At 39.9% G+C, this 11,301-nt stretch overlaps 1 protein-coding gene across 8 annotated transcripts in view; it reads left to right on the top strand.

Annotated features, from left to right (window-relative positions):
• Positions 1-10,910, top strand: part of LOC127585396 (TNFAIP3-interacting protein 1-like) — a 57,772-nt gene extending 46,862 nt beyond the window's left edge. For all 8 annotated transcript variants that reach the window (XM_052042828.1, XM_052042839.1, XM_052042846.1 and 5 more), the window contains 3 exons: positions 4,103-4,270; positions 8,085-8,163; positions 8,484-10,910. In XM_052042828.1, the coding sequence (XP_051898788.1) occupies positions 4,103-4,270; positions 8,085-8,163; positions 8,484-8,515 (279 nt within the window). In that variant the 3' untranslated portion in view covers positions 8,516-10,910. The remainder of the gene's footprint in view (positions 1-4,102; positions 4,271-8,084; positions 8,164-8,483) is intronic.
• Positions 10,911-11,301: the final 391 nt, after the last annotated feature.

An 11,301-nucleotide genomic window follows, 5' to 3' on the forward strand; every position in this document is an offset into this window, starting at 1 on the left:
CATTTTCTGATTATGTGTGAGATGCAAAGAGCAAGGATGAGCAAGGCAGCAAAGAGAAGAGCGTCAGTACTGTTGATTTTGTGGTGCCAGAAAGAACATCAAATAATGCTTCTGGCCCTTCTAAAAGTTGTTTTAAAAAGTCCTGCAGCTAATGTTTTAGAGCAGGACACAGAGTCCCTTTAAGCACGGCTGGTGAGGCTGCTTTGTTTTTTGGATAAAGCTTCGGCTACATAACTAAAGGCCCCAATCAAAATGGCCACAGGCCAAATAATGTCATGATTGAGACAGTAAGTCTGTACTCCGATTCCACACATGGTAAACCCTTGTTCCTGGTAAGAATGACGATGCATATCAAAACCATGCAATCTAATATCTCTACATCCAAACCTCATCTCATACTTTAGTTTCTTTTTTATATTTGATTCAAAGGTAATGTGAAGGAAGAAAAAGTCATTTTCATTTTAAAAGATTCAAGTGGAATTATTGAAACTTGCATCCCCTCAGAAACAGCTGGAGGTTTCCCATAATCTTCCTCAACTACTTTCCAATTGCACAATATTGCAAAATCTAGCAGGAAGCTAGAGGATTGGGAAGCTTTTAAAAACCAACAGAAGGCAACTAAAAAAGCAATAAGTGGAGGAAAGATGAAATACGAAGGTAAGCTAGCTAATAATGTAAAAGAGGACACCAAAAGTTTTTTTCAGGTATATAAACAGTAAAAAAGAGGCAAGAGTGGACATTGGACTGCTGGAAAATGATGCTGGAGAAGAGGTATGGGAAACAAAGAAATGGCGGATGAACTGAATAAGTATTTTGCATCAGTCTTCACTGTGGAGGACACCAGCAACATGCCAGAAATTCGAGAGAGAGTCAGAGGGCAGAAGTGAGTGTAGTCGCTATAACTAAGGAGAAGGTGCTGGGGAAGCTGAAAGGTCTGAAGATGGATAAATCGCATGGAATGGACAGACTACACCCCAGGGTTCTGAAAGAGATAGCTGAAGAGATTGTGGAGGCATTAGTAGTGATCTTTCAAGAATCACTAGAGTCACAAATGGTTCCAGAGGACTGGAAAATCACGGATGTCACTCCACTCTTTAAGAAGAGAGGGAGGCAAAAGAGAGGAAATTATAGGCTGGTTAGCCTGTCTTCAGTGTCTGGTAAGATGTTAGAATCCATTATTAAGGATGAGGTTTCAGGGAACTTGGAAGCACATGATAAAATAGTCCAAAGTCAGCATAGTTTCCTTAAGGGGAAATCTTGCCTGACAAATCTGCTGGAATTCTTTGAGAAAGGAACAGGTAGGATAGACAAAGGAGAGTCAGTGGATGCTGTTTACTTGGATTTTCAGAAGGCCTTTGACAAGGTGCCACACATGAGGCTGCTAAACAAAATTGGAGCCCATGGCACTACAGGGAAGGTACTAGCATGGATAAAAGATTGGCTGACTAGCAGAAGGCAAAGAGTGGGAATAAAGGGGTCCTTTTCTGGTTGGCTGCCGGTGACTAGTGGTGTTCCACAGGGGTTGGTGTTGGGTCCGTTACTTTTCACATCATATGTTAATGATCTGGTTGACAGAATTGAAGGCTTTGTGGCCAAGTTTGAGGATGATACAAAGATAGGTGGAGGGGCAGGTAGTGTTGAGGAGGCAGGGGTTCTGCAGAAGGACTTGGATAGGTTTGGAGAATGGGCAAAGAAGTGGCAGAATGGAATACAGCGTAGGGAAGTGTATGGTCCTGCACTTTGGTAGAAGGCTTAAGGACATAGACTATTTTCTAACTGGGGAGAAAATTCAGAAATCGGAGGTACAAAGGGAGTCCTTGTGTAGGAATCCCTAAAAGTTAACTTGCAGGTTGAGTCAGTAGTAAGGAAGGCAGATGCAACGTTAGCATTCATTTTGAGAGGACTAGAATATAAACGCAAGGATGTAATGCTGAGGCTTTATAAGCATTGGTCAGACCACATTTGGAGTATCCTGAGCACTTTTGGGCTCCATATCTAAGGAAGGATGGGCTGGCATTGGAGGGGGTCCAGAGGAGGTTTACGAGAATGATCCTGGGGATGAAAGGTTTAACATGTGAGGCGCATTTGATAGCTCTGGGCCTGTACTCGCTGGAGTTTAGAAGGATGAGGGGGGGGATCTCATTGAAACCTACCAAATATTGAAAGGCCTGGATAGAGTGGACATGGAGAGGACGTTTCCAGTAGTGGGAGAGTCTAGGACCAGAGGGCACAGCCTCAGAATAAAAGGACATCCCTTTAAAACAGAGATGAGGAGGAATTTCTTTAGCCAGAGGGTGGTGAATCTGTGGAATTCGTTGCCACAGACGGCTGTGGAGGCCAAGTCATTGGGTATATTTAAAGCGAAGGTTGATTGGTTCTTGATCAGTAAAGCTGTCAAAGGTTAAGAGGAGCAGGCAAGAGAATGGGGTTGAGAGGGAATAATAAATCAGCCATGATCAAATGGCAGAGCAGACTCGATGGGCCAAGTGGCCTAATTCTGCACCTATGTCTTATGGCCACTCTGTATGCTCTTATCGTGTTCAATTCCTCCACACTTTCACCAGGTTGCGGACCTCAGAAGCCCACTGTTTTGGCAAATAACACAGCACAGGGGTGGAGATATGATGGATTTTCTTCCTATTTCCTCTCTTTTGGTTATGCCAATACTGGTTAATGAGCAACTTGCCAGAGCAAATAGCTTTTCTCTACCTGATCTATCAAATCACTGATTATCCCCCGCAGAAAACAGTCCTCTCAATCAACATTACTGAAGTTACTCACTTATGGCATCATTTTGGAATAGCTGCAGAACCTTGAGATTCAGAAGCACAGTGGCTAGTATTGAACTCGATACACCCAGCAAATCATGGAAGTTTAACTTGACTTCCTTATTTTTGCATTCAATGCACTAGTTTATAAAGTCAGGCATCTCGTATGTTTTCTTAATTGCATTAACATCTTGCTCCGCAACATTCCAATATTTGCCTAGAAATTTGAGTTGGTAGCACATTTTATGCTTAAATCAAGCATAAAAGCTGTTTTGCACATACTTTAATACAATAGCAACCAGTTCCAGCAGAAGTCCTGTCAATCGGGAAATCGGACTGCATACTTCCAGGTGTCATTCACCTTAACAAAACTAATGTTCTTCCAGTCGTTAGTGAAGAATTGACATCATCAATGTGAATAATGCTCATCTTTGTTCTACTGGCAGAAATTAGAACAACAATGTACATTCTACAACCCTCGTTTATAACCCTCAACAAAACAAGGAACAAATCCCACAGTATAACGTCAAGTAAATTTGAAATAAAGAGTCCCAACTGTGTTGCTGCCTGCATGTGCTTATGTTTTCAAAGTGCATATACTTGTATCAATGTTGGGTATCAAGTCCTTGCATAGACTTTCAAAATAATGCACAGTGCAGAGATGCTGCAGTATCTGCCTGAGTAACGGGCCCATGATTCACAGTGGACTGAGGCCACTTGCAGCACTGGACTTGCATACTAAAGACACATGTACCTCCTCGCACCCCTTTTCCCTCATCTCCACAGCAGCATGTTGTGCCACTGTACTGTGGCTGCCATGCAGGAAAGTTGAAGTCTGAAACCTCTTTCCTATGCTTCCTTGCTTCAAAGAAGCAGCATCTGTGAGCTCTGCAGGCTGTGGCCGTCAGGTACCACCAAGTCCCATCTTAATGCAGCATGCCACCCTAACTATTTTCAAAGGTAAATGTTTCCAATTTGGAGTCCCCTAATTGGGCGCTAATGCTAAGCGCAACAGCCATTCAATGAACCAAATAGGGATGAAAAACAGTTTCTGGTCAATTGTGTTTAGTGTTTTTCCATCTTTGAATTAAGGCTGATACAAATGCGGAGTGAACATGAATGTAACTGAAGAGAACAGCTGAATTACATTACTGAATGTAGAGGATGGCTTTAGGCCCAGCTATGGTGTGTCACAAGATAAAAATTCTGCTGCTGTTCTCTGGTTCTAAAAATAGAAAATTGAAGGCACAACACATGTCAGTGGCTTAAAAAGAGCATTAATGCAGATATGATTACAGAGTAGCTTATTTTTGCTTTTTCTTTCTTTCTCTCAGGCCAGGGAGTTTTCACAGTCACCTGCCACCCCTTGCCTACCAGTTGCTTATGCACCCTGTGCACCGTGTGTTAACTATGGACATACCTCTTTTGGAATCCCCATCCACTATCCAGGCCCAGCAATTCTAACGGCACAGACAGCAAACAGAGGCTATCAGCATCCTATGGTAAGTAATCATTTATTTTGTACCTTGCAATGAAATGCTAAAAATATTTGAAAGTAATTTCTAACACAACTCTTCCAGAAAGAGGAAGTAAAGTGTATGGAAAGCATAGTGCATTTTTTTGTTTAAAATACTCGTGCCCATATCTATGTATATATAACCCTTACTGTACAGAAAAGAAAAACTTAAGGTTCTCACTTCACTGGAGATCCAATCCGCCAGGTCTCTCCTTCCCTGTTGTCCAGGTAATGTCATTGACGAGAGGGTCTGCTTTCACCTGTGACTGACCACACCTGATTGAGAAACCAGCCTGCGATCAGATGCAAACAACCCCACCCTGGAGCAAACATTGCACACTATTGTGATTTGGTTTAAGTAGACAAAGCCAAGAACTATTAATTGAATATCCTCCTTTCTGTTTCACTGTCCTTTTTCTCTCTCCCTCTCTTTTTCTCTTCACCTGAAAATAAACTATCATTTCCAAAGTACACCTGTTACTGTACAATTGAAATAGTTCAAAGTTAAGCAACTTGTTATTTGTGAACGTGACTGAATTTCACTTACTTTTTTGAAAGGACGGGAATGAACAGAAGTGCAATTGCTTCCTTCTGTGCTGCATCGTTCTACCGTGCTGCTTGTCAGAATCAGATTTATTATCACTGACTTAGATAATGTGATATTTGTTGTTTTATGGCAGTAGTATCATGTGAACACAAAATTACAATAAATTACAAAAAGAAATAGTGCAAAAAAATGGAATAACGAGGTAGCATTCATGGACTGTTCAGGAATCTGATGGTGGAGGGGAAGAAGCTGTTTCTGAATCGTCGAGCCTTAGTTTATTAATGTGAAGTTACCCTTGCAATTCTGTGCAATTAATTTAGACTTCTTCCTGACCAAATTAAACTATACTGAGGGATGTAGCCTGAGGGCTAAATGCAGACCAGGATGTTCAAAGAAGAGCATGGGATTTTCTTGAGGATGGGAAATTGCAATAACCTTGTCATGGATTTTAAGCAAGGTGCAGTGGGATGAAAATTTGTCTTGGATGGCAATACAATGCAGGTGCTGGTGAATTGACATCCTGTTTTATAATTCACTTTGGCAGGCTGCTAGTTTGCTGTCACTTTTTTTATGGTACAGTACAGGACAGATTTCTACCCCCATTGTGCCTGGTCTTCACTGTATTAATAACCACACACTTGTACAGATCCATATGTTCAGACAGGGACTGGTTCATGAGCAGGTACCTGGCTGTGTGATACTGTTGTTTAAAAAGGGAGAAATGGATCTACTGCATAATTATAGACCAGCCCATCTGACATCGATAATGTGCAACATGTTGGGAAAAATTCAGAGAAATGGTATCAACCAGCATTTTGAGAGGCACGGTTTAACCAAGGGCAGTTAGCATAGATTTGTGAGGGGAAGGTGATGTCTAATCTTTTTTCATTAAAACTTTTGAGCAGATAACAAGGAGATTTGAAATATGTTTGAGGTTCACATAGATTATAGCAAGGTGTTTGACAAAGCCCAGATTGGCAGGTCAATCAAGAAAGTAAAAGCCCATGAGGTCCATAAAAGTGGCTGCCTGGATTAGACTGCCCAATGGGAGAAAACAGAGGGAAATGATTGATGAGAGTTTTAGTTGCTGGGGAGGTGTGTGCAGTGGGGTACTGCAGGGCTCAGTATGAGGTCCTTGCTTTTTGTGATATTTATAAATGATACAGTTTTAAATGAAGGGGCCAAATTAAAAAGTTTGCTGATGATATTGAAATTAACAGTATGTCAACAGTGAGGAAGAAAGTTCTAAGCTACAGGGAGTATTGGTGGCTTGGTTGGGTGGGCACAAAAATGGCAAATAGGATTCCATCCAGAAAAGGGCAAGGTATTATATTTTGGGAAGGAAAAAAAATCAAAAGGATATACAATAAATGGTAGAACGTTAAGAAATGTAGAAGAACAAAAGGATTCTGGAGTGCATATCCTTGAATCCCTGAAGGTAGCAGAATAGGTAGAAAAGGAATTTAAAAAAGGCATACAAGGTACTTGACTTTATTGGTAGATTTTATGAGGTATAAGATATCTTTATTAGTCACATGTACATCGAAACACACAGTGAAAGGCACCTTTTACGTAGAGTGTTCTGGGGGCAGCCCACATGTGTCGCCATGCTTCCAGCACCAACGTAGCATGCCCACAACTTCCTAACCCGTACGTGTTTGGAATGTGGGAGGAAACTGGAGCACCCAGAGGAAACCTACGCAGACACGGGGAGAATGTACAAACTCCTTATGGACAGCGGCCAGAGTTGAACCTGGGTCGCTGGTGCTGTAATAGTGTTATGCTAACCGCTACACTACAGTGCCTGCCTCTAACCATAAGAGGGGTCATGATAGAACTGTAAAAATCACTGGAAATGGAATGGCCAAACGCTAGGAAGGATGTGATGGAAGTAGAGAAGGTGCAGAGGAGATTTGCAAGGATGTTGCCAAGACTGGAGAATTTTAGCTATGAGGAAAAATTGGGTAGACTAGGCTTTGTTTCCTTTGGAACAGTGGAGGCTGAATAGAGATTTAATTAAAGTTTATAAAATTATGAGAAGCTTTGGTGTACCGTAAGAACTTATTTCCTAACAAGGTGCCATAAATTACAGTTAATTGCTGGAAGGATTAGCGGAGATTTGAGAAAAAAAATTTCACATATGCATGGTGGAGGTCTGTAACTCTCTACCTGAAAGGGTGGTGGAGGCAGAAGCCAAAAGTGCCAAGTTAAGTACTTGAAGCGCCGTAACCTGTAGGGCTATGGAACAAGAGTTGGTTTGTGGATAACCAACCTTAAACAATGGGCTGAATGGCCTCCTTCTATGGCACAAATGTCTTTGATTCTATGGATGTATTATTGAGTGTAATTTATGTTAGGCAATTCTTAAAGAAAACTTTACATCTTTGATGTGGATTCACAAATTGATGCAAGTATCAAAGGGCTGGCTCTGGCACAGTGCAGGTAGCACATGTGGTGTCATATTACAGAATGATAGTGCCAATTCATACAAAATCAGGAACCTGAATGTGATCTTGGTTAATATTGCAAAAATGGCAGTAACAAATTGGTATCCCATTTCGTACAGCTCCTACTTCTTATTTCATCTGGAAAAGCAGTTTAACAACTTGTCCACTTTTCTTTTGCCAAGACAAATATCTATCCCATTCTGCCTTACATAAAGTTGCCAGGAGTGTGTTTGTTGTGTCTACTTCCCCAGACTGATAAAGCAAGGAAGATGTCTAATTTATTTCCACAGTTTATTACCGCTGGCTTGGCATTTCCATTCCTGACCAGTTGTCCACCCTCTCCACTATAGGTTCTCTGAAAATTACAGGAGAAAAATCTAAGATAAGATAAGATGGCTTTGAATTTAAAATTTTAACCTCTCAATAGGTACATACCCTCAGAAAAGTGCTTGAAAATCAGAATGTTGCAAAGTCAAATCCTGAAATCTTATTTTATTTGTGCTAATTATCACACTTTCCTTTTTTGCTATTGATGTGTTCAGTTCAAAGTAAATTTTAATATTTCTTTTACATCAAGAATGACTTTGCAAAAGAAATACATTTGTAACTGGTGTATTCCAACAAGATTATGTTTTGTATTTGTGGATGAGATGTGTTTAAAAGTGTATCTTTGCATCACTTACCATTAACATTGAAACTGCCCCCTGTATCTGCACTAGAGAATGCAAGGTTATCATTCCACTTTCATTAGCCATTCAGTATGTTTACAACAATTCTTCAATTTGTGTACATATTGTAATTTGCAGCCAGAATATCCCTGGTATGTTCCATACACCAACCAGCCTTCGTCAGATCAGCAAAACAGTCAAAACTGCAGGTCAAAAGGTAAGAATTTGACCAGTACATTTTACATTTATTAAATGATTACATTTTAAATAAACTTAATAATATTAAATGATTACATTTTAAATAAACTTCTTGCTGTTCTTTGGATTAAGGTATAGGGGCATCAATCCAATTCCATTTATTAATCAAACATTCTTTTGTCCCAGTACTTTCATTCTTGAGATTCTTGTTTGTGGCCAGAGCAGATAGATAATGCCAGTAATGACATCCATTGAAAAACCTGAAATCAAATGCTAACAAACAAATTTTGAAAATTGCATTCAGCTAATAACAAACAATTTTTCCACATTTGTTTGCAGATGTTACCTCAGCAAAAAGAAATCCAGAATAGCAACTTGCAGAGTAAGATGATTGCTGTGACTATTTATCAATATCTTCAAACAACACTAGGCTTTTTGAGATCATTGCTCTGATGCAGCTGCCCCTATTATAATTTAATGTACATTGTTGGCTTCTGCTTCTAAGAGAAACACATTAAAGAACAACACAAAAGCTTGCCTCCTTCATTTGTGTCAACAATAATAACAATTTATACTTGCACAGATCCTTTAATGTATCAAAAGCCCCAAGGCATTTTACGAGCATTGTAAGACAAAATTTGGCACATAGCCATATTCGGAGATATTAAGGCAGGCAGAGATAAGGGCTGAGAAGCAGAGATCCATGGAGGGAATTCCAGAGTTTGAACCTAGCAAGCTGATGCTGTGGCCTTCAATAGTGGGAGCAATAAAAATTGAGTTGCTTATGAACTAGAAAGCACTGAACTTAATCTGTATATTCTTACTATACGTTTTGTTGAGTTTCTTCAGGTTGTAGTTGTGCCTTTAGCTGGCTGGGCTATCAGCTCTGAAATTTCCTCCCTTTACCACTCTGGTTGCTCACCTCAATGAATGCCTTCCTTAATTCTCTTTGGTCATCCATCCAAATGTTTCCTCCTTTGGCTCGGTATTAATTTTGGCTTTATTGGATTCTTGTGAAGTGAATCACAATGTTTTACATTGTTGCAGGCACCACAGAAATACTGTTGTTGGCGTGCCCCATTCCAGCACTTCAGTATAAAACAGGCTGTCACTGCAGTACAATTATGAAAGAGTTCATAGAATGATGCAGCATGGAAACACCCTTCAGCCCATTGAGACCACATCAGAGCCCTTCAAGCAGCTATATATACTAATCGTATAGTAATCCCATTTTATACCCCCATGTTCCCATCAATGTCCCTTGATTCTACCATTCATCTGTACACTGGGGTCAATTTACAGCGGCCAATTAACTTAACAGCTTGCACATCTTTGGGATGTGGAAGGAAACCACTGCATCTGGGGGGAATCCATGCGGTCCCAGAGAAAACATGCAAACTCCACTCAGACAGCACTGGAGGTCGGGATCAAACCTGGGTCACTGGAACGGTGAGGTAACAGCACTATCATCTATGCCACTGTGCTGCCCTATTTCAGTATTGTTGTTCATGAAATTGTTTGGATGTGGCATTAAACTGACGACTAGTTCTGGCAGTCAGTGACCTCCATTGTTTCTGATAGGCTTGTTGGTGTCTAGGTGAATGTCCCTCCTGAGACCAACACCAGCCAGGCAAGATTAGCTAGCCATTCATCTCAATTTGTTTGCAGGACTTGGCTGAGTACAAAATGCCTGTCCCAGTTAGCAGTAATATTGTTCTGCAAGTAACTTTGTTCTTTATGATATGTTTCTGGATCTTTTTTTGAGGGGCATGAGATTGTACTCAAATGTTGCTCTTGTTCAGATGCTGATTTGTTCTGTGCTGCATGTCTTGGTTGCTAAATGCTTTGCATTCCAAATTGTGCATGAACTGCCAGTATTGCTGGGGTATTTAAGTCGGCCATATCAAGATGTTTAAAATGCTTTGAAACGTTGCCTCCTAGTGGCGGGGTAAGGAAGTTAATAAACTCCCTAAATCTGTGGTACTCAGAGTTAAAAAAATCTTTATGCACCTCAATCATTTTGTGTTAAATAAATTTGGGGTAAAAATTAATTCCAAAATTAGTCTCACCTTTTCACTGTTGATGATTCTCCATCTGAGATGTGTAATTCTCCACATTAAGTAGTTCTGGCTGAGTTGGGGATGGAAGTAATGGGATTAAAATTGTGCAAAAAAAAATAGTCAATTTACTATTTAAGGAGCAAAGGCAACAGAAACTATAGCAACTTCTCCCAATAACGCCAGGGAAATTCCTGTGGAAAAACATGCTGAGATTTGAGTAGTTACATGCAAATTACAGGCATAAATCCAGTCTCAGTCCTGAGTAGCCACCATGCTCATTTGGGAGGGTACTTACCCAATCATATCCATGGTAGGGAATGGCGTGTTCAATATGTGCAGCCTAAGATTAAACAGAAATCTGCAGATACTGATCAAAGCTGTAAAATGGAGGGAAATTTTGTTCAAATCATTACGGGCTCTGAGATTTTAACCTGATCAATTCAATGATATTATTTTGAACTTCAATTTTCATTAAGGAAACTTAGTTTTATTTTTCCAAACATATGTAAACCAGAAAATTTATCTCATCGTTCATTATGGATACTGTTGCATGAAAACATATTTCATTTTCATTTGCTATAGAATAACTACTGCTGTGTTAATATTTTTGAATCAATCTATTGTCATCTTGATGAAATGTTTGTGTACATATATTAAACGTAGAACCCTTTGTAACATATTGTGACTGTTTAAAATCAAATGATGCTTTTTTAGATAATGGGAAAAAGAAATTTAACCTGACTCTTTGTGTGGTTATTTGCAAGGAGATCACGCAACTTTAATGAATGCATGTTCATAACACAATCACATACTTCTCCAGGTTCAGAGGTAATCAGTGTAATCTTGCAATGTCAATACAAGTTGTAAAAATAACACCATGGAACACAAATGTCAGATGGTATTTCTGCATGATAATCCTTGAGTTACTGAGCAGGACAGCACAGAAGGAGGCCACGAAGTTAGCCCATCACATTTTGCGATAGTTCTTTCAAGGAGCAATCCACTTAGTCTCATATTCCTTCTTTTTCCCCTGTCCCTATATTTATTCATTTCCCCTTATGAAGGGTATTTATGATGTATGAGATCCCTCTGTTCAT

This window comes from Pristis pectinata, chromosome 2 (assembly GCF_009764475.1).
Source record: "Pristis pectinata isolate sPriPec2 chromosome 2, sPriPec2.1.pri, whole genome shotgun sequence".
Taxonomy (NCBI): domain Eukaryota; kingdom Metazoa; phylum Chordata; class Chondrichthyes; order Rhinopristiformes; family Pristidae; genus Pristis; species Pristis pectinata.